Raw genomic sequence first — 20,825 nt, forward strand, 5'->3', positions numbered from 1 at the left:
CCTCTTTGATTTCTTCAGTGATATCTTGGTTATTTAGTAATGTATTGTTTAGCCTCCATGTGTTTGTGTTTTTTATGTTTTTTTCTCTGTAATTCATTTCTAATCTCATAGTGTTGTGGTCAGAAAAGATACTTGATATGATTTCAATTTTCTTAAATTTACTGAGGCTCAATTTGTGACCCAAGATGTGATCTATCCTGGAGAATATTCCATGTGCACTTGCAAGAAAGTGTAATCTGCTGTTTACAGATAGAATGTCCTATAAATATCAATTAAGTCTGTCTGGTCTATTGTGTCATTTAAAGCTTGTGTTTCCTTATTAATTTTCTGTCTGGACGATCTGTCCATTGGTGTAAGTGAGGTGTTAAAGTCCCGCATTATTATTGTGTTACTGTCGATTTCCTCTTTTAGAGCTGTTAGCATTTGCCTTACATATTGAGGTGCTCCTATGTTGGGTGTATATACATTTATAATTGTTATATCTTCTTCTTGGATTGATCCCTTTATCATTATGTAGTGTCCTTCCTTGTTTCTTGTAACATTCCTTATTTCCTTATTTTAAAGTCTATTTTATCTGATATGAGTATTGCTACTCCAGCTTTCTTTTGATTTCCATTTGCATGGAATATCTTTTTCCATACCTGCAGTTTCAGTCTGTATGTGTCCCTAGGTCTGAAGTGGGTCTCTTGTAGACAACATATATGTGGGTCTTGTTTTTCCATTCAGCGAGCCTGTGTCTTTTGGTTGGAGCATTTAATCCATTCACATTTAAGTTAATTATCGATATGTATGTTCCTATTACCATTTTCTTAATTGTTTTGGGTTTGTTTTTGTAGGTCCTTTTCCCTTGTGTTTCCCACTTAGAGAAGTTCCTTTAACATTTGTTGTAGAGCTGGTTTGGTGGTGCTGAATTCTCTTAGCTTTTGCTTGTCTGTAACACTTTTGATTTCTCTGCTGAATCTAAATGAGATCCTTGCTGGCTAGGGTAATCTTGGTTGTAGGTTCTTCCCTTTCATCACTTTAAATATATTGTGCCACTCCCTTCTGGCTTGTAGAGTTTCTGCTGAGAAATCTCCTGTTAACCTTATGGACGTTCACTTGTATGTTATTGGTCGTTTTTCCTCGTTGCTTTTAATAATTTTTCTTTGTCTTAAATTTTTGTCAGTTTGATTACTCTATGTGTAATTACTCTGTGTGTAACACAATTACTCAGTGTGTTTCTCCTTGGGTTTATCTTGCCTGGGACTCGTTGCACTTCCTGGACTTGGGTGGCTATTTCCTTTCCCATGTTAGGGAAGTTTTCAACAATTATCTCTTCAAATATTTTCTCAGGTCCTTTCACTCTCCCTACTCCTTCTGGAACCCCTATAATGTGAATGTTGGTGTGTTTAATGTTGTCCCAGAGGTCTCTTAGGCTGTTTTCATTTCTTTTCATTCTTTTTTCTTTTTTCTTTTCCACAGCCGTGAATTCCACCATTCTGTCTTCCAGGTCACTTATCCGTTCTTCTGCCTCAGTTATTCTGCTATTGATTCCTTCTAGTGTATTTTTCATTTCAGTTATTGTATTGTTCATCTCTGTTTGTTTGCTCTTTAATTCTTCTAGGTGTTTGTTGCTTAATTCTTCTAGGTCTTTGTTAAACATTTCTTGCATCTTCTCGATCTTTGCCTCCATTCTTTTTCCGAGGTCCTGGATCATCTTCACTATCATTATTCTGAATTCTTTTTCTGGAAAGTTGCCCATCTCCACTTCATTTAGTTGTTTCTCTGGGGTTTTATCTTGTTCCTTCTTCTGGTACATAGTCCTCTGCCTTTTCATTTTGCCTGTCTTTCTGTGAATGTAGTTTTCATTCCACAAGCTGCAAGACTGTAGTTCTTCTCTCTTCTGCTGTCTGCTCTCTGGTGGATGAGGCTATCTAAGAGACTTGTGCAAGCTTCCTGATGGGAGGGACTGGTGGTAGGTAGATCTGGGTGTTGCTCTGGTGGGCAGGGCTCAGTAACTTTAATCCGCTTGTCTGCTGATGGGTGGGGCTGAGTTCCCTCCCTGTTGGTTGTTTGGCCTGAGGTGACCCAGCACTGGAGCCTAGAGGCTCTGTGGTGGAGCTAATGGTGGACTCCAGGAGGGCTCACACCAAGGAGTACTTCCCAGAACTCCTGCTGCCAGTGTCCTTGTCCCCTTGGTGAGCCATGGCCACTTCTCTGCTCCTACAGGAGACCTTCCAACACTAGCAGGTAGGTCTGGTTCAGTCTCCTATGGGGTCACTGCTCCTTCCTCCTGGGTCCTAATGCTCACACTACTTTGTATGTGCCCTCCAAGTGTGGAGTCTCTGTTTCCCCCTGTCCTGTCAAAGTCCTGCAATCAAATCCCAGTAGCCTTAAAAGTCTGATTCTCTGGGAATTCCTCCTCCCATTGCCGGACCCCCAGGTTGGGAAGCCTGACGTTGGGCTCAGAACATTCACTCCAGTTGGTGGACTTCTGTGGTATAATTGTTCTCCGGTTTGTGTCACCCACCCTTCTACTCTGCCATCTTGAACCAATCTCTATAATTATTGTTGATGTTACTTGTTGGGTTGGGTTGTGAGCTTCTGTATATGTGTGTGTGTGTGTGTGTGTGTGTGTGTGTGTTTGTGTGTGTGTGGGAGAGAGAGAGAGAGAGAGAGGGAGGAATGGAAGGAGGAGGGAGAGGGAGAAAGAAAGGAAAGAGGGAGAAAGGGAGAAAGGAAGGAAGGAGGGAAGAGGAGGGAAGGAGGGAGGAAAATAGGTCTATGCAAAGACTAATAATGGCAGTGTCATGAGCCAAGATTACAGATAAGCCAATTTTGTGCAACTGGTGTCAATTAAGAAGAAGAGGAGGAGTAGGAGAAGAAAGAGACACCTAAGCAACCTGGATATCAGAGAAGGCTTTCTGGAATAAGGTACCCCTAATCTGAGCATTGAAGAGCACCTAGGATTGATTCCGATGAAGAAGGCATAAAAAGGCTTTTCAGGAAAAGTCAACATGCAAATATAAAAGGCCAGAAAGTTTGGGCTTGGATTGTTAAGGATAATTGCTGAGCAGAATGGGAAATAGGCTAAGGAACTGTCCCTATAAGAAAAAAGTCTAAGGAACTATGCAGGTCCAACAACCTCAAACACAGGGATGGGGCAGGGTCTAGAAAAGTGACTGGGTCAGTGCCCTCCATTCCCTAGGTATGAGGCCTTTCTCAATCTGTCTGGCCAGCAAGACTCTATCAAAGCAACAATGCCCTGGGAGATCTGAAAAGAGGTGGAGCCAGACACACAAAAACATCTTTTATCACATCCCAAGGATCTGAGCCTCTGGCTATATGCAGAGTGATGCTGGGCTGGTTGATTCTGTGCCAGTCCTGAAAGCTGAGATAGGAACACAGAAGTGTCTTCAAGAGGTGGAGAGAGGACCTTACAAATCAGCACCACGGACACCACGGACAGAGGCCCCGACTATTCATTTCTTCTCAGGGTTCAGGTCAAGCCAGGAACACCCAGCTGGAATCTTTGGCAGACAAATCCCTGGGCTCCAGGAGCTCAAGAACAGGGAAATCCCAGATCAGGACATCATCAATCCTGATTTGGCCTGATTGGATGACCTCATGATTGCTTTTGCCTCTTCCCTGGTCTTCCTGCCTACAGCCTCACACCTTCCTAACCTCCATTCCAGCCCCACAGTGCTACCAGAACAATCTTCCTATGTCTTGAATCTGATCATGACTCTGTCTTTTTAGAAACCCTTCAATGATATCCCTATCCTGGCATTCAAGGCCCTTCATGACTTCCGCTGCCCATATGTCTATTATCAGTCTCTTCTCTTCCTAACACCTTTGCTCCTAGTAAAGCTTTCCCTCCTACTTCTCTGATGAACCCCTCTAACCCCCCAAGTGCTAAATATTTGAGGATCCACAAGTCTCAGTCTTTGGAACTTTTCTTCTATTTCCACTCATCCCATTAGTCATCCTATCCAATCCCATGCCTTTAAATCCATCTCTAACCTAAACTTCTACCCTAGACTTCAGATTCATATATCTATCTACTTGATAGCCCCACTTGGGTAACCAATAGATATCTCAGATTTACGTCTCTAATAAAATTGTTGGGAGGAGGGATATGGAATAATATCCTCTGAATTGAGAAGGAACTTTAAGATTGAAAAACACAGCAGGCAACTCCATAAAGTGCAATAATGAAGTTTACTGTGGGTAACTTACATACAGGCAGGACTGGGCAGACTATGATCCAGAGGCATTTGTAGTGGTGCTGCACACTGGACTGTGGAAGGGGTACAGGAGGATTTAAAGAGGCCAAAGCTAAATGTAGAACCCGACTACCAAGTGAGAAGCACATCAGCACCATAAGGAACTGGGCGTTTTTCCTCTCCCCCAGGGGTCTCATGACCATTAACCATCTGTTTCAGCAAAAAGCATTCTTCCAGTTTTCGTATGAAATGAGGCAAGGGTAAAAGTTGATAGAGAACTTATCTGGCTTGGGCGCATTCCTTGTGAGTAGATTAAAGCTCAGTCATGCAGAAAGGGGAGGGGGTAGGACTTCAGGTGTAAGATGAAGCTGACAAGATGGAGTCAGTGTGGTTCAGCCACACAAAACCCTTGGTCTCATCCTCCTACCAGCTTCCCCATCTCAGTAATCAGCAGTTCTGTTGTCCAGTTGCCCAGGCCTTAACTTCTCTTTTTCTTTCTTTCATATCCTATATCCATTTCATCAGGAAATTCAGTCAGCTCTGCCTTCGAAAATGTGTCCATAAACCAACCACTTCTTACCACTTGGTCTAAATCACCATCACCTCTGTATTATTGCAGTAGCCTCTAAACTGGTTTTCTGCTTCTGCTCTTTTGCCTTTCATTCTGTTCTGAACATGACAGCCAAAGTGATCCTATTAAAACATTAAGTGAGATCATATAATCCCTCTTATCAAAATTCTCTAATAGCTCCCTAACTCACTTAGAATGAAATCCATTATCTCTTTGCATCAATCATTCTGCTACAGCCATACCGGTATCCTCACTGTTCCTCAAACGTGCAAACATGCTCCCATCTTGGGGCTAGTCTTAGAATCAAATATTGTAAATCTTCCAACTTTGTTCTTCTTTCTCAAATTTTTTTTACTATTATAGGTTTTGGGCGTTTTTATATATATTTTAGTATCAGCGTGTCAATTTTTATCCAAAAAAAAAAAAACCTGCTGGTGTTTTGCTTAAGGCTGCATTGAATCTATAGATCAATTTAGGAATAACTGACATCATAACAATATTGTCTTCCAATCCATGAACATGGTACATGTCTTCATTTATTTAGGTCTTGCTTTAGTCTCTCAGCAATATTTTGTAGTTTTAGTGTACCGATTTTACACATAATTTGCTAAACTTATCCATAAATATTTCATGTTTTTAAGTCATTGTAAATGGTACTTTAAAATTTTTATTTTCCAGTTGTTCATTTCTAGTATGTAAAAACACAATTAACTTTTGTACATTGACCTTTTATCTTGTGACTTTGCTAAACTAATATATTAGTTCTAATAGCTCTTTTGTAGATTCCTTAGGATTTTTTATTTACAGTATATGATCATATCATCTGATCTGTAAATAAAGACAGTTTACTTCTTCATATCTAACTATGTGTTTTTTTGTTTTTTGGGGTTTTTTTGGCTACGGCAATGAATAGGACCTCAGTACAATGTTGAACAGAAATAGTGAGAGCAGACATCCTTGTTTTGTTCCTAATCTAAGAGTAAAAGTATTCTCTTTCAGCATTACATATGATATTAGCTGTAGGATTTTCATAGATGCTTTTTATCGCATTCTACTCTTAATTTTCTTAGAGCTTTTCTTATAAATAGTTGGTGAATGTTATCAATGCTCTTTTTTTTTTTTTGCATGTATTGTGATAAATTTTGTTTTTCGCCTTTATTTTATAACATGGTGATTTTCAAATGTTAAACTAATCCTGCATTTCTAAGATGAACCCAACTTAGTCATGATATATGCTTTTTATTTGTAGTTGGTTACAGTTTGGTAACAATTGTTAAGTGTTTTTGTACCTATTTTCATAAGAGAAAATTAGTAATTTTCTTTGTAATATCTTTGTTTGGTTTTAATATCAGGATAATATTCATCTCAAAAAATAAATTGGAGAAATTTCCCTCTTCCCATGTTTTTTAATGAGTTTGTGTTGAATTAATATTATTTCTTCCTCAACTGTTTAATAAAACTTATCAGAGAAGCTATTTAGTCCTGGATTTTCTTCTCCTTTATTATTTTTGGGGGGAAGTGGGGAGAGATTTTAATTACAAATTTAATGTCTTTAATAGATATAGGGCTATTCAATACAGAATTTTTTTTTCTCTGGTAAGTTTTGGCAGTTTGTACTTTTCAAGGGATTTGTCCATTTCATCTAAGTTGTCAGATTTATTGGCATAAAGTTTTTCAAAATATTACCTTATCATCCTTTTCACATCTAAAGGATATGTAGTGATGTTCTCTCTTCTATTTCTGTTATTGATAATTCACAGCTTCTCTCTTTTCTCTTAATCAGTCTGACTAGAGATATATCAGTTTTATTGATATTTTCAAAGAACCCAGCTTTGGTTTAATTTTTTTCTATTGTTTGTTTTCTACTTAATTGATTTCCACTCATATCTTCATTATTTCCTTCCTTCTGCAGTTGGCCCTTGAACAACGTTAGTTTGAACTGCATGGACCCACTTACAAGCGGATATTTTTTAATAATAAATACCACAGATCTACATCGTTGATTGAATCTGTGGATGCAGAGAAACCATGGGTCCAGAGGACCACTCTAAGTTATACACAGATTAACCCTCACATTGTTCAAGGGTCAACCATATTTGTTTTTAACTTAATTTGCTCCTTCTTTTTCCTATTACGTTTTTAAAAATTATTTCTTATGCTTTTTTTTTTTTTTAAAGAAAGGCTTTTATTTATTTATTTATTTATTTTTGGCTGTGTTGGATCTTCATTGCTATGCTCAAGCTTTCTCTAGTTGCGGAGAGCGGGGACTGCTCTTTGTTGTGCGCGGGCTTCTCATTGTGGTGGCTTCTCTTGTTGCGGAGCACAGGCTCTAGGCACAGGGACTTCAGTAGTTGTGGCACGTGGGCTCAGTAGTTGTGGCTAGCGGACTCCAGAGCGCAGGCTCAGTAGTTGTGGTGCAGGGGCTTAGTTGCTCCACAGTATGTGAGATCTTCCTGGACCAGGGCTCGAACCCATGTCCCCTGCATTGGCAGGCAGATTCTTAGCCACTGCACCATCAGGGAAGTCCCTCTTATTATGTTAAGGTAAACTTTTATATAATTACTTTTCAAGCTTTGTTTCTTTCTAATGCAAGAATTTAAAATTACAGATTTCATTTTAAGTAATTTTAGTCACTACCCTCAAATTTTGATGTCCTTTTTTATTTTCCTGCCTTCTTTTGGATAGAGGGGTTTTTGTTTGTTTATTTGTTTGTTTTACTATTTTGTTTACACCATTGGCTTATCAGTCATGCATCTTTTATTTTCTCTAAGGTTTAAAATATGCATCTGTAACTTATCACACTCTACCTTCAAACAATATTATACCACTTCACACACATTGAAGGAAATAATAATATGCTTCCATTTCTCCTTCCTATCCTTTTTTGTCATACATTTTACTTTTACATATGTGAAAAACACCACAGTACCTTGTTATTATTTTGCATTAAATAGTTAATTTAAATTTTTTAAAACCGAGATGAAAGGACTCTGTATTTAACATTCCCTGTGCTTGTCATTTCTTTGTATAGATCCAAATTTTCATCTGGTATCACCTTACTTCAGCTTGTAGAATTTCCTTTAGCATTTCTTTTAGTGCAGAGTAGTTTCTGTAAATTCTCTCAGCTTTTGTTTGTCTAAAAATGTCTTTATTTTCACTTGATTTTGAAGAGCATTTTAACCGGTGTATAATTCTAGTTTGATCTCTCTCTCTTCTCTCTCCCTCTCTCTCTCTCTCATCTCTTTAAAGAGGTTATTCCATTGTGTTTTGCCTTGCATTGTTCCTAGTGAGAAATCAGTGATGCTTCTTTTTTTATTTCCCTGTATATAATACATATCTTCTTTTCAGTCTGCCTCTAATATTTCCTATTTATCACTAGTTTTTTAGTAAATTGGTTATGATGTGCTTTGGTTTTTTTCTTTTTTTTGCGGTACGCGGGCCTCTCACTGTTGTGGCCTCTCCCGTTGCGGAGCACAGGCTCTGGACGTGCAGGCTCAGCGGCCATGGCTCACGGGCCCAGCCGCTCCGTGGCATGTGGGATCTTCCTGGACCAGGGCACGAACCTGTGTCCCCTGCATCAGCAGGAGGGCTCTCAACTACTGCGCCACCAGGGAAGCCTGGTATGTTTTTTTTAATGTGTTTATCCTTTTAGGGTTTGTTGAGTTTCTTGGGTCTGTTGTTTATAGTCTTCAAGTTTGGGAAAATGGGGCTATTATTTCTTCAAATGTTTTTCACCCCTACCCTTCCTGGGACCCCAGTTACAAATATGTTAGATTACTTGTAGTGCTCATAGGTACTGAGGCTCTATTCATTTTCTTAAGTCTTTTTTCTTTCTGTGCTACAGTTTGGATATTTTCTATTGCTGTGTTTTCAAATTCACTGATATTTTCTTCTTTAGTATCTAATCTGCTATAAAGACATACAATGTATTCTTTAGTTCAGATATCGTACTTTTAAACTCTTGAGGTTCCATTTGGTAACTTCAACTTCTTTACTCATTATGTTCATGTTTCCATTCAAATCTCTTAATGTATATTTAGAATTGTTGCTTCAAAGTCTATGTCTGCTAATCCCATCATCTCTGTCATTTCTGGATCTATTTCTATGAATTAAGATTTCTTCTAGTTATGGATCATATTTTCCTGCTTCTGTTCATGTCTAATCATTTTATTGGATGTTGGACATTGTAAATGTTTCATTGTTGAGAGTCTGAATTTTGTTTCCTTTCTTTAAAGAATGTTGAAGTGTGTTTTGTTTGGGCAGGCAATTAAGTTACTTGTGGATCAGTTCCATCCTTTTTCAAGCTTTATTAAGGTATCTCTAGAGTAGTCTTTAAGGCTACTTTAGCCCTACTATTATGATTCTTTTGAAGTCTCTACTGAATGTCCCTGGTTCAACAAGTTCTCTCCACTCTATATAGATGGAACATGAATGTCTCCCAGCCCAGTCTGAATTCTGGAAAGTATGCCCAGTCTGAATTCTGGAAAGTATAACTCCCCAGTAGTTTTTTACCCACACTTATGGAGTTTCATCCTGTGCATGCACAACTTAGCATTTAGACAAAAACTCAAGTGAGACCCCCTATATATATTTCTTGAGCTCATTTCTGAGTAGCTGCTTCCTCTCTGGTACTCTTACCCTGCAAGTTCTAATGTGTCAGCCTTTCCAAACTCGAATATCCCTCTCATCAACACAAAAATACCCCTGTGGTCTACTTGGGTTTTCTCTCCCTGCTCTGCCAGAAAGTGCCTCAGGCATAAAGCTAGGGTGATCATCAGAATCATCTTATTTGTTTTCCTTCTCTCAAGGATCATAGTTCTGTGCTAACAGGTGTCCAATGACTGAAAAGTTTTTTCATATATTTGTCCAGTTTTCTAGTTATTTATGCAGGACAGAAAGTCCAGTACAACTTAATCACGTTCAGAAGCTAAAATCCCTCTCCCTTGGGTCTTTTTATTCAAATTTCACTTCAAAAGTTGTAATCACTCCAACAATACTCTCTGTCCTCCTTTCTTGCTTCATTTTTCTCCTTAGTACTCATCATCCAACACTGTATATATTTACCATCTTATTTATGAATTCTTTCCTTTCATTAGAATGTAGGTTCCATGCAGGCAAGGATATCTGTATATTTTGTTACCTGTTATAGCTCTAGCACAAAGATTAGGGCTTAGAATACATTAAGTGCTCAATAAATATATGATGGATAGATGGATGGATGGATGAAAGCTTACCTCCTTTCAAAATCTTTCCCTAATGCCATCTCTACCCATTCTGCATCTTGTATCATGGTGCTGATCACATCTTTATTGTTCATGTGTCTGTTTCTCTCTGTTTCTGTCTCTGTCTCTGTCTCTCTCTCTCTCTCACACACACACGCACACACACACCCCAGAAGTTCTTACACAACAGGAGTGTGATCATGTCTACCTGTGTGTCCCCATCTCCCTACACAGGAGAGTTATCATTTGTGTTAAATGGAAATTGTCCCCATCCAAGAGGTGCAGTTGTGCAGGAAACCAGCAGAGGGCAGCACAAGGTCATGCATGTCTATTGTCTTCTAGCGCCAGTCTTCTCAGGTAAGTAGGGACTGGTCTCAGATGGAGCTGGACTGTAGTCTCAGGCTGACTTAGACACGCAGAGCCAGTGCTATTCCCTCAGTAAAGGACTCAGGAGGGCCCAGGTAGCCTCTCCTGGTTACCCCCACCCCTTGCTGATTCAGCATCTCCTGCCATTTACTCCTTCATCCACACCCAGCATTGATGGAGGGAGCGCACACACACACACACAAACACACACACACACACACACACACACACACACAGCCCTTCCTCAATTAGAAGAGCCTTCCCTTCACAATCCCACCACCTTCTCTCCCAGCCTGTGCTGTTTAAGTTCCCTGCTCCAAATAGGATTTCTCAGAGGTCTGTTTCCTGGCCTCCCTGTCCACTCCATGCACTTAGCAATTCCCTTGAAGTCCTTTAATGCCCACCATTTAAATATAATCCTACCACAGGCACTGCCAGGAGGTGCGCATTGTTAGTTCCAATTTACAGATGAGAAAACAGACTCAGAGAGGAAAAGGAACTCACCTAAGATCACACAGTTTAGTGGGTGAAGAGGCTGAGACTCAACACCAGACTGTACTGGTCCAGGGCTCCTTCTGGTCCAGCTGCAACCCCCTCTCCAGCCCAAGCCCCCAGGGAAGAGGGCAGGAGCAGGTGGTCTGGAGGCCACAGTGTACATACTTTCCTCCCAGGATTATTGTTCTCTCCTAAAATAAACCCAGTCACCCCAGACTTTCTTTTTTTTCCTCCCAATATAAACCCTGGGGACCACTGCCTGCTTCCTGGGAACTCTTACAGAACAGAGCCTGGATATTACTGGTGTATTCCAGGGCCACACACAGGGCTTCGCACATGGTAGGGCCTTCCTTAAGGCAGGATTGTCGGATGGATGGATGGATGGAGTCACCAAGATGAAGGACAATGCCTGGAATCTCTTTAGAGTCTCCTCTGCTCTTCCAATAATTTAATTCAGCAAACAGTCCCTGAGGTCCCTCCAACACTGGACCCTGTTCTGGGTGCTAAGGCACAGTCAGTATATGGGGAAACTGAGGCTTGCAGCAAAAAAAGCTTGCAGCAACTCGAAGGAGACTGTGCCTGGAATAGAAGAAGAAACCCGGCGGGGGCAGCCCTCACCCCTGCCCACAATAATACTGGGAACCAGTGCTGCTTCCTGCTGCCTGGGACCCACTGGGAGAAAAACCATTGTTTAGCTTGGAGCTTGGCCCCTTTCCTACCACCCAATCCTTCCCCTGCCCATTGTCTTTAGCCCTCTCATCAGGGTACAGGAAGCAGCTGCCGACACAGCAGCAAAAAGAATGGGGAAGGGGCTGGGGGGAGCAGATGAGGCCATCCCAGGAGAGGTAAGACGCTTCAGCTGGTTGTCCCTTCCTAGATGAGCTGCAGGCAAAGGCCCAGGCAGCGGACTCCGCCAGTATGGAGCTGGGCACCAGGTGCAGGACTCAGGCTTCAGAGGCTCAGATCCAGATTCAAGCCCCACTATCTGCCACTGATGTGCTGTGTGTCCCTGAGCAAGCCTCTTACAATCTCTGAGCATCTATTTTCTTCTCAGTTAGAGCAAGGATAAGATGCTTGTCTAGTGAGGATTAGCTTATTGCAGTCACAACACGAAAATGCCTAATACCTGAGTATTTTTAAATGTTCATTTCTGTTCCTTCCCCCCACTTTGACCATAGAAAAACACCAAGAAAGATGATGGCAAAGAGGGTTCTTGTAGCAGATGGAAGCAGCGTTTTCTATTACGTAAATGAAGATGTATTACCACAACTGGGTCATCATCAAAATCACACTTAATAAATCTGTAATAAATCACATTTAATAATTAATAATCACATTAATGGAAGAGGTACATTTATTGAGCATTTACTATGAGTCAGGCACATTACTTCTGCACAGCTATTCTGTGAGTTAGGTATTGTCAGGGCCAGCTTCATGGGTATGTGACCAGTGCAGTTGCACAGAACCCGGAACTCAGAAGTTTGCCCCACAATTGGGGTTTAATGCTCTGTGGTCGCCATCTTGAAATTCTTAATCATTTTATCTTTGAATTTGTTTTGAAAGTGAAGTCTGATGGAACATGGAGCATACACTGGGGACTTGGAAGCTTCACTCATACATAGTCCTGCCTCTCCTAACCTCCCTCTCCCCCTCCCCAGGATGGGTTCTAAGCTGCCTGTCCCCCTGCCCCGCCTCATCCTAGACAGGGGCCTGGGTGCAGGCGCAAAGTGGGCTGGGTTGGCGGTGCATGCCAAGTCATAAGGAAGGGCCCCCACCCCGCCCCGTGAGGGTCCCCATACCCAAGGGAACACGACGTTAACTAGTGAGCAATAAACAGCATGATGTGCTGAGCAAGAAATCATGAGAGAACGGTAAAAAGCTTTTTTCCTGATTTTTGAACAAGGGGCCTTGCATTTTCCTTTGCACTGGGCCCCACAAATTATATGGCTGGTCCTGGTTACTCTTATTACCACCATTTCTCAAAAGTGGAGGCTCAGAGAGGCTCAGCCATTTGCCCAAGGTCACACAGCTGCCAAGTGGCAGAGTTCAGATGTGGACTTCGACCCCAGAGAAGAGAGGATTCTGAGATCTTAAAGAGCTTCAGCCCAGGAATCAGAAGTCCTGGATCCCATTTCTGATCATGGCCATAGGCAAGTTTGCCCCCACTCTCTGCCTCAGTTTTCCCAAGTGAAAGTGCTCTGTGGAGTCTTCTAAGATAGCACAGCATCTCAAGAGGCTTTGCCACTCACACAGCATGGAATTTTGAGCACAGGGAAGTCATCCTTCCTCACTCTCCCCACAGAGCTGTTAGGAGGATTCAGCAGGCATCACCCACCCTACAGGACACTTCACAGCATATAAACACTTTCATGCTGCTCCCTCCCCCAAAGAGCACAGAGCAGAAGGCTGGGCAGGGAATATTCTTATTCTCATTTTACAGACAGGAAAATTGGAGTACCAGAGCTGCAAAGTGACTTACCCAAGATCACATTGTGTTTCAGGCAAGTTTTGAATGGGTAACAAGCCTCCCTAGACACAAGATCATAATATGAACCTCCCCAAATGAAAAGATGGGTTACAACCTTGAGGAGTCCTGGTGTAGGAGGGCAGTGCTGGAGCCCTCACTCTGAGACGGTTGGATTAATCTAATCGTTGGCCTTGAAGGTCCCAGGTATGAGGGAAGAGGCTAGGGAGGTACCAAGAGCTCCTGAGATAAAAAAAACATCTGGCCATCAGTTTTCAAAGGATAACTCAGCATCTCATGGGATGTTTACCCAACACAGAAGGGTGTGTTATCTATAGACCAATAGACGAACAGTCAGACAGAGGGACTGAATGGTAGATCCAGCAGAAGCATCCCATTAGCTCTCAAATACCCTCCTCCAGCCTCCCCACCCATGACCAGTCCATTGCATGAAAGGTCAGGGCCTGGCTGACCAGATGTCACTGTAACTAGGCGATACATCCTTGGCTCCGCCTTACTCCCTTGGGTTCCTCAGCCCCTGGTTCCCTTGGTGAACATGCAAGATCTACAGCACAGGAAGGCCATGGGAAGGGCCATCCTGGGCCAGTCACCCCTTTTGCCTGTGTCTTCTTATGAACATAGGGTTTGTTTGTGAAATGGTTCTTGAAGTCAAGACCTTTTCTTGTCCATCCCCAGACCTTCAGGGAAGTGCTACTGCAGAGTTGTCCAATAAAACTTTCTATAATGATGGAAATGTACTGTTCTGTGCTGCCCAATAGCCACTAGCCGCATATGGTTGTGGAGCACAGTGGCCAGTGAGACTGGGGAACTAATTTAAACTTTTAATTTAATTTTAATTAAGCTAAATGTAAATTTAAATTGCCATATGTGGCTAATGACTACTTACTATATTGGGCAGTGCAGCTCTAGAAACAAAGTGAGACAAAAAAAAAAACCCAAAGTAACTGTCCATGTTTGGGGGCTTCAAAAGCACTTTCACAAGCATCTTCTCATTGGTCTGTCCTGTGAAATAGATATTAATCCTCATTTTGCAGAGAGGAAAACTGAAGCTCAGAATTTATATGGCTTCCATGCTGACAGAGTTAGCAAATATTCAAAGCATGATTTCACTGCAGATCTCTTGATTCCAAAACTCCACTCATACCTCTGTATAACTCTGCCCACTCATGTAGGCATCACATATATATTGGATCATCTACCTCTGGTCTAGACACATAAAAATAAATAAGAGACAGACCCAGACTTTGGGTGGGTATCCCTAACTTTGGGTGGGTATCCCTAGACAAAGACAGTGTGATTGCCACAATAAGAATGTGGGTATAAAAATCACTTTAAGTGACTTTTTTCCAAGTAGTTCAAAGCACTTTGCTTTAAATACCATCTACATTTGATGACTTTCAGATTTACATTTCAGGCCCCAACCTCTGCCCAGAACTCCAAATAGATATACCAAATAGTCCATCTGAATACTGAATTGACTTCTCAAGTTTGCCCCAAATCTGTTCTTTCCCATCTCAGTAAACAGCAATTCCTTTCTTCCAGCTGTTCCACCCTAAGACCCTGGAGTCATCTATTACTCCTCTTTTTTTGCTCACCTTCTTTGTAAACCATCAGCAAATACTGTTAGCTCTGTGGTCAAGAAGCATCCAGAATGCTCACCATCTCCACAACTGCCATCATCTTTATTTGTCCCTCACTTGTCCCTGATTCTCTTTTCCACACAGTGGCTTAGATCTTTTAAAAATCTAAGCCAGAGCTTAAAGCACCAAGGGTTTTCCAAAGTCCTCACAGTGGTCCATAAGGCCCTACAAGATCTGCCCCTGGGGCTTCCCTGGTGGCGCAGTGGTTGAGAATCTGCCTACCAATGCAGGGGACATGGGTTCGAGCCCCGGTCTGGGAAAATCCCACATGCCGCGGAGCAACTGGGCCCGTGAGCCACAATTACTGAGCCTGCGCATCTGGAGCCTGTGCTCCGCAACAAGAGAGGCCACAATAGTGAGAGGTCCGTGCACAGCGATGAAGAGTGGCCCCCACTTGCCACAACTAGAGAAAGCCCTCGCACAGAAAGGAAGGCCCAACACAACCATAAATAAATAAAATTAAAAAAAAAAAAAAAAAAGATCTGCCCCTGATGCTTGTCTGACCTCATTTTCTACCGCTCTCCTCTTGCTCTTCAGGTCCAGCCACAGCAGGTCTTCCAGGTCACTCCTTCCACTTGGCCACTTGCACAGCTCACTCCCTCACTGCCTCCCAATCTCTAACCAAAGGTCCCCTTATCACAGAGGCACTCCCTGTCCCCTTATCATGTTTCAGTTTTCCTCATAATATTTATCATCTCCTGACATTTTATATGTTATTGTTGTCCTCCCACTCGAGTATAAGCTGCAGGAAAACAGTTGGCAGATAAAACACAGGACACCCAGTTAAAAGTAATTTCAGGTAAAATAGAATTAACTTTTAAAAGTATGAAGATGTCCCAGACGTTGCATGGGATATACTTATACCAAAAAGATATTCGTTGTTTACCTGAAATTCAAACGTTACTGAGTGTCCTGTATTTTTATTTGCTAAATTGGGCAACCCTATGCAGGAAGGCAGGGATAGTGGTTATCTTGTTTATTGCTCAATCCTCAGCGGTAGAACTGCTCCTGGCATATGGTAATTTCTCAGTAAATATTTACGGAATGAATGAATGAACTGTTCAACCGGGTCATTAATCTGTAACAGGCCTAAACCTTTAATAAACAGCATGAGAGTCAGAGGGTTGGAGCCTCTAGGCTGGGTTAGTCACAACTGGGGGGGCCCGGGCGGCTGATGAACTTCCCAAGCAGGTCGAGCAGCTGGATGCTTTGCCTGGCCCAACCCTGCTCCTCAAGAAACGAAACTCGCCCTTGTCAGGTGAGCTACAGGTCCCAGACCCTCCTGGGGGCGGGGCCTCCTCGACTGGCAGGTGGGACCTGCCCTCGCTTGAGCCTGCATCCTTTAACACCCCGCCTCCCCATCGCCCCCTCGCATGACGTTACCAGACGGGCGGCCAATGGGAGCGCGCCTTACTGGCAGGCGGTGTCGGCGGTCGCTGCCAAAGGGAAGTGAGTTGGGGCTGGAGCGATGGCCCGGGTCTGGAGCCCGCGGACGCCGCCGCCGCCGCCGCCGCCGCCGCCACCAGCGAGTCGGGAGCAGGGGCGGCCGCAGCCGGAGCGGGGGCCGGAGTCGCGGCTGCAGTGGAGGCGGCGCGTGTGAGTTGCCGAGAGTCGCCCGTGCCGGAACACCTCGAACTCTGGGTGGGAGCGCTTCAGGTGGGCTGAGCCGCCGTCGCCCCTCCTCACCGCGCCCCCAGGCCCAGACAGCAGGGCTGGGGTCTCCCGAGGCGCGGGACTGGCTCCTCTCAGGCCAAGCCCTCCAGGCCGGGCTCTGGGTCTTCCTCGGCCTCTGGCTTCCTTGAAACTCAGGCCGGAGGCCGGAGGACGGTGATCATCTCAGACTCAGGCATTTTCTCTGTCGGGGTTGTAGCGGCTGGGAGCCCCCTCCTGCTGCCAGCTAGGGAGGGAACAGCGCCTTCCCAGCGTCTCGCTCTGCATCTCCCCCTCTCCTCCCATTGAAGAACAAGTTTCTTTTTTTCTCTGCATTGGAAATTCTACCCCGGAAGTCCAAAACACCCATCTGTGTCCTTCCCCAGCTCCTGGAGCACCCTTAGAAATACTATATACTGACCAGGTCTGAGAGTCTCTTGACTTGACTTTTTATTCTCTTTGGGAGACAAAGGTTCCCCCCTCGTCCACGTCCAACACCCCCTTCGGTAACTGACAGTGCATGCCTAGGGCTTTATCCATTTGGATCACCAGCTCCCTGGCCATCTTTATGTGACTTCCCCTACCCATCTGAGTTACGGTTTCCTCTGGGCTCCAATCTCCAGCCCCCAGCGGATCTGGTCAGTCCCACTCCTGGGTGGGACTGACCAGAGGGGCTCTGGCCCAGGATTCCTCACCCTGGAAGGCGGCTCCAAGGCCTCGAGAGAACTGGGCGTCGGGTACGAACCTGGCAGCTCAGGAGTGGGTGCTCCACTTACCCCACACAAGAAGATGAAAAAGCGCAAAGAGCTCAATGCACTGATCGGCTTGGCTGGGGACAGCCGGAGAAAGAAGCCCAAGAAAGGCTCAGGCCACCGCCTGCTTCGCACCGAGCCTCCTGACTCAGACTCTGAGTCCAGCTCAGAGGAGGAAGAGGAATTTGGTGTAGCTGGAAATCGCTCTCGCTTTGTCAAGTGAGTAATGCAGTACTCAGGGGTGGGATGGGGAAAAGGCATCTCCTTGCACTACCAAGGAGGCAAATTAAAGGGAAGGAGAAGGGAGTTCTTAGGAAGAAAAAAGTGTGTAGACCTTGGAAGGCACAGAGGGAGGAAGAATGTTAGGGAGAAGATGAGTTCAGTTTCTGAATGAAGGATAAATTAGAGATCTATCTCTGAGTATACAAAGAAGAGCTCTGAATCTAGGGTGGAAGGGTGGACTTGGGGAATGTGCTAAGAGCCCAGAGAGACCAAGGCGGGAGTAGCAAAGAAGCTAAGAATAGGGAACAAAGAACAGAGAGATTTGGGGGACTAGACCTTTTGTTAAGTATAGGAGAGACCCGGACCTTAGGACTGCAGGTTTTTTTGTTAGGTTGGTTGGATTTTTTTGGTTGTTGTTTTCGGAGGGGGGGTTGTTGTTGAGGGTGTTTTTGTTTCTGTTTTTTTTTTGCACTCTTGATGGGTCTGAATCTTGGTGATGGGGGAATATGGTGAGGGACATTCTGTAAAAAGCATGAGTCTTGAGAGAAATGACGGGTGGGAAACAAAAAGAAGAAGCAGGTTTTCTCAAACCACTTTTAGATGGTGCAGTCACTAGACAAATCCAGTAGTGAGCACAAAGACATTGCGAATTGGGGGTTACGGTAGGAAAGGGCTGAAGGGAACCTTGAAGGTGCCCTTGGACTCTCTTAAGGAGCACGTTAAAAGAAGAGTATGCTGCTGAGGTTGTGGAAGCAAGAGCTAGGCAGAAGGTTGGGATGCTAAAAGAAAAGAGATTGAATCCTTTGAGGTTTGTTTAGAATGTCTGTGTCCTTTTATGTTAAAGGAAGAGATTGGTTTCTTTGCCAGGTGAGGTAGTTCAGGGTAATCCTGGGTTTGGGCTGTGAAGATCTGATGAAGTGGAATAGTTAACGGGAATAGTTATCCTGTTGGGTTAGTTTAGACCTTGAGTGCTGGTTGAAGTTTGGTGTGAAATCTGACCCCTTTCTATGTTTCCCTTCTTTCTGAACCAATAAGCTGGAGTGTACCAGGTGTCCACTTAAACCTACTGTCTACTTTTTTTCATTCCATTTGGAGTAAAACTCACTCAAAAGTTTATAAAGTTTCAGTAAACTGAAACGAGGTCCTCTGGAGTATGTATTTAAGAGAGAGAAATAGATAAGTGAATTACAGTACAGTGATGGAATGGCAGAGAAGCTCTGGTCTTTACACTTCCCTAACCCGAGCCAGTTTCCAAAGAAACTGATGATGAATTGAAGATGGCAGTGAGCTGCAGTGCCCACAGGTGCTTCCTGTAGCTCACAGGAACTCCCTCTGTTTCATGTGACGTTTGAAACCTTTGTCCCCTATAGATGAACTCTTTATAGGTCATATTATTTAGACATATTCAACCTGCTGTTCAGATTTAAGTGTGTTACCCCCGTGTTCCCTGGTAAATTAACTGGTATTCATTAGAGATGATAATTGCATGGCGAAACGTGCTATTTTGAGTAAGGCTGTATTCCAATCTCTTCTGTACTCCTGGTTGAATTTGTTCTTACGATCAGGGGAGACTATTTGCGATGCTGCAGGATCTGTTACCCCCTCTGTGCTTTCGTCATCCTTGCCGCCTGCGTCGTGGCCTGTGTTGGCTTGGTGTGGATGCAAGTTGCTCTGAAGGAGGATCTGGATGCCCTCAAGGAAAAATTTAGAACAAGTAAGTGGTCACCCTTTTCAGAGTATAATTTTGGACTCTTTTTCCAGGTTCTAGGACAAAGTGAACCACACTGAATTAAGATTTTTGCTCACTCTGATGAAGCAATTATATGTTCCTGTCAGCATTTTTTTTTTTTTTTTTTTTTTTTTTTTGCGGTACGCGGGCCTCTCACTGTCGCGGCCTCTCTTGTTGCGGAGCACAAGCTCCAGACGCACAGGCTCAGCGGCCATGGCTCACGGGCCCAGCCGCTCCGCGGCATGTGGGATCTTCCCGGACCAGGGGCACGAACCGGTGTCCCGTGCATCAGCAGGCAGACTCTCAACCACTGCGCCGCCAGGGAAGCCCCTGTCAGCATTTTTAAACTCTTTCTTAGCTGTCAGCTTGAAGGCAGTAACAGTTACTCATTTCTAAATCCACAAACAAAAAACAGTGCTTATGCACCACTAGGACAAATAGCATCTGAAATAATGGTATTGCAGTCAACACTTACAGTGCAGAAGGCAAGGGCTAAGATCCAGAAGTCTAGAATCTTGGTTAATCTCCACCTGTTGCCACTTCATATTCCCCAACTATAAAGTGGCAATAGCAACACTAGGCTGTTTCCTTCCTCCTCACAGGGACATTTGAGAAAGCATGTGGGAGTGTCTGTCAGACAGTTTCCTCCTTAATAAAAACCTATAGAAACATAGGACTGAGCAGTAATAATGGTAGCCAGCATGTGTGGAGTGCTTACTGTATGCCAACTCAGAAATAAATATTTGTCTCTTGAGTGTTTTAAAGTTTAAGAAACTTGAAGTTGAAGAGTTTTATGTATGCAAAATTGTCAAGTTGTATTTTGCACATCCAAAGTACTTTTTCTGAAAGGTGTGTTTGCATGGTAGCTTCAACCTGTTTTAACCTAAAGATCTTCCTTTAGCAACACTGAGATGTTTAGTTCTAGGTTTCAAGGGTTAATTGTCTAAAACTAGTAAAAATTTTTTAAAAACAACAATAAAAACAATGTACAAAAAAAAAGAAAGTAAAGTTATGCCCAAAAGATGCTTTACTCAGTCTTTGTTTTAACTAACAGTGCATAGCTACAATTACAATCTGAATTTTATTATAAATAATAAAATTAATTTTTAAAAAAAGTTTCTAAGCTAAGGAAGCAGTTTCAGGTTAATCAAAAATACCCTAACTTTAGCAGCTTTAACACACCAGGAAACTGACCACCAGGCTTTCTCAAAGCCATAAAGAAATCTGGCCCCAGAACTAGAATTAGAGTTGTTTCCTCACTTCCTCTCTTAAGCCATAGGAGATCACAACATCCTAGCTTTCCTTCACCCCAGCTTCTCTTTGCTGCCTGCAGTTAGTTAAGTTCCAAACCTGACCTAGGGACAGCTAATCCTTAGTGAGTATGTTAATGACGTTCCTAGTGATGTTGCTTGAAAAAAATATATTGAAATACTAACTTTGGTTTTCTTCTGAGCTTCTGATTCAGGGAATGGGATTGGGTAGGCCACA

General features: G+C 43.2%; 1 protein-coding gene across 3 annotated transcripts in view; it reads left to right on the forward strand.

The window, feature by feature from the left end:
* The first annotated feature begins 16,408 nt into the window (after positions 1–16,408).
* The window catches only part of EFCAB14 (EF-hand calcium binding domain 14), a 37,587-nt gene continuing 33,170 nt past the window's right edge, over positions 16,409–20,825 (forward strand). For 2 of the 3 annotated variants that reach the window (XM_004285777.3, XM_033416501.2), the window contains exons 1-2: positions 16,409–17,605; positions 19,174–19,322. In XM_004285777.3, the coding sequence (XP_004285825.1) occupies positions 17,424–17,605; positions 19,174–19,322 (331 nt within the window). In that variant the 5' untranslated portion in view covers positions 16,409–17,423. The remainder of the gene's footprint in view (positions 17,606–19,173; positions 19,323–20,825) is intronic. The other variant, XM_004285778.3, reaches the window with a different exon arrangement.

Source organism: Orcinus orca, chromosome 1 (genome assembly GCF_937001465.1).
Source record: "Orcinus orca chromosome 1, mOrcOrc1.1, whole genome shotgun sequence".
Taxonomy (NCBI): Eukaryota; Metazoa; Chordata; class Mammalia; order Artiodactyla; family Delphinidae; genus Orcinus; species Orcinus orca.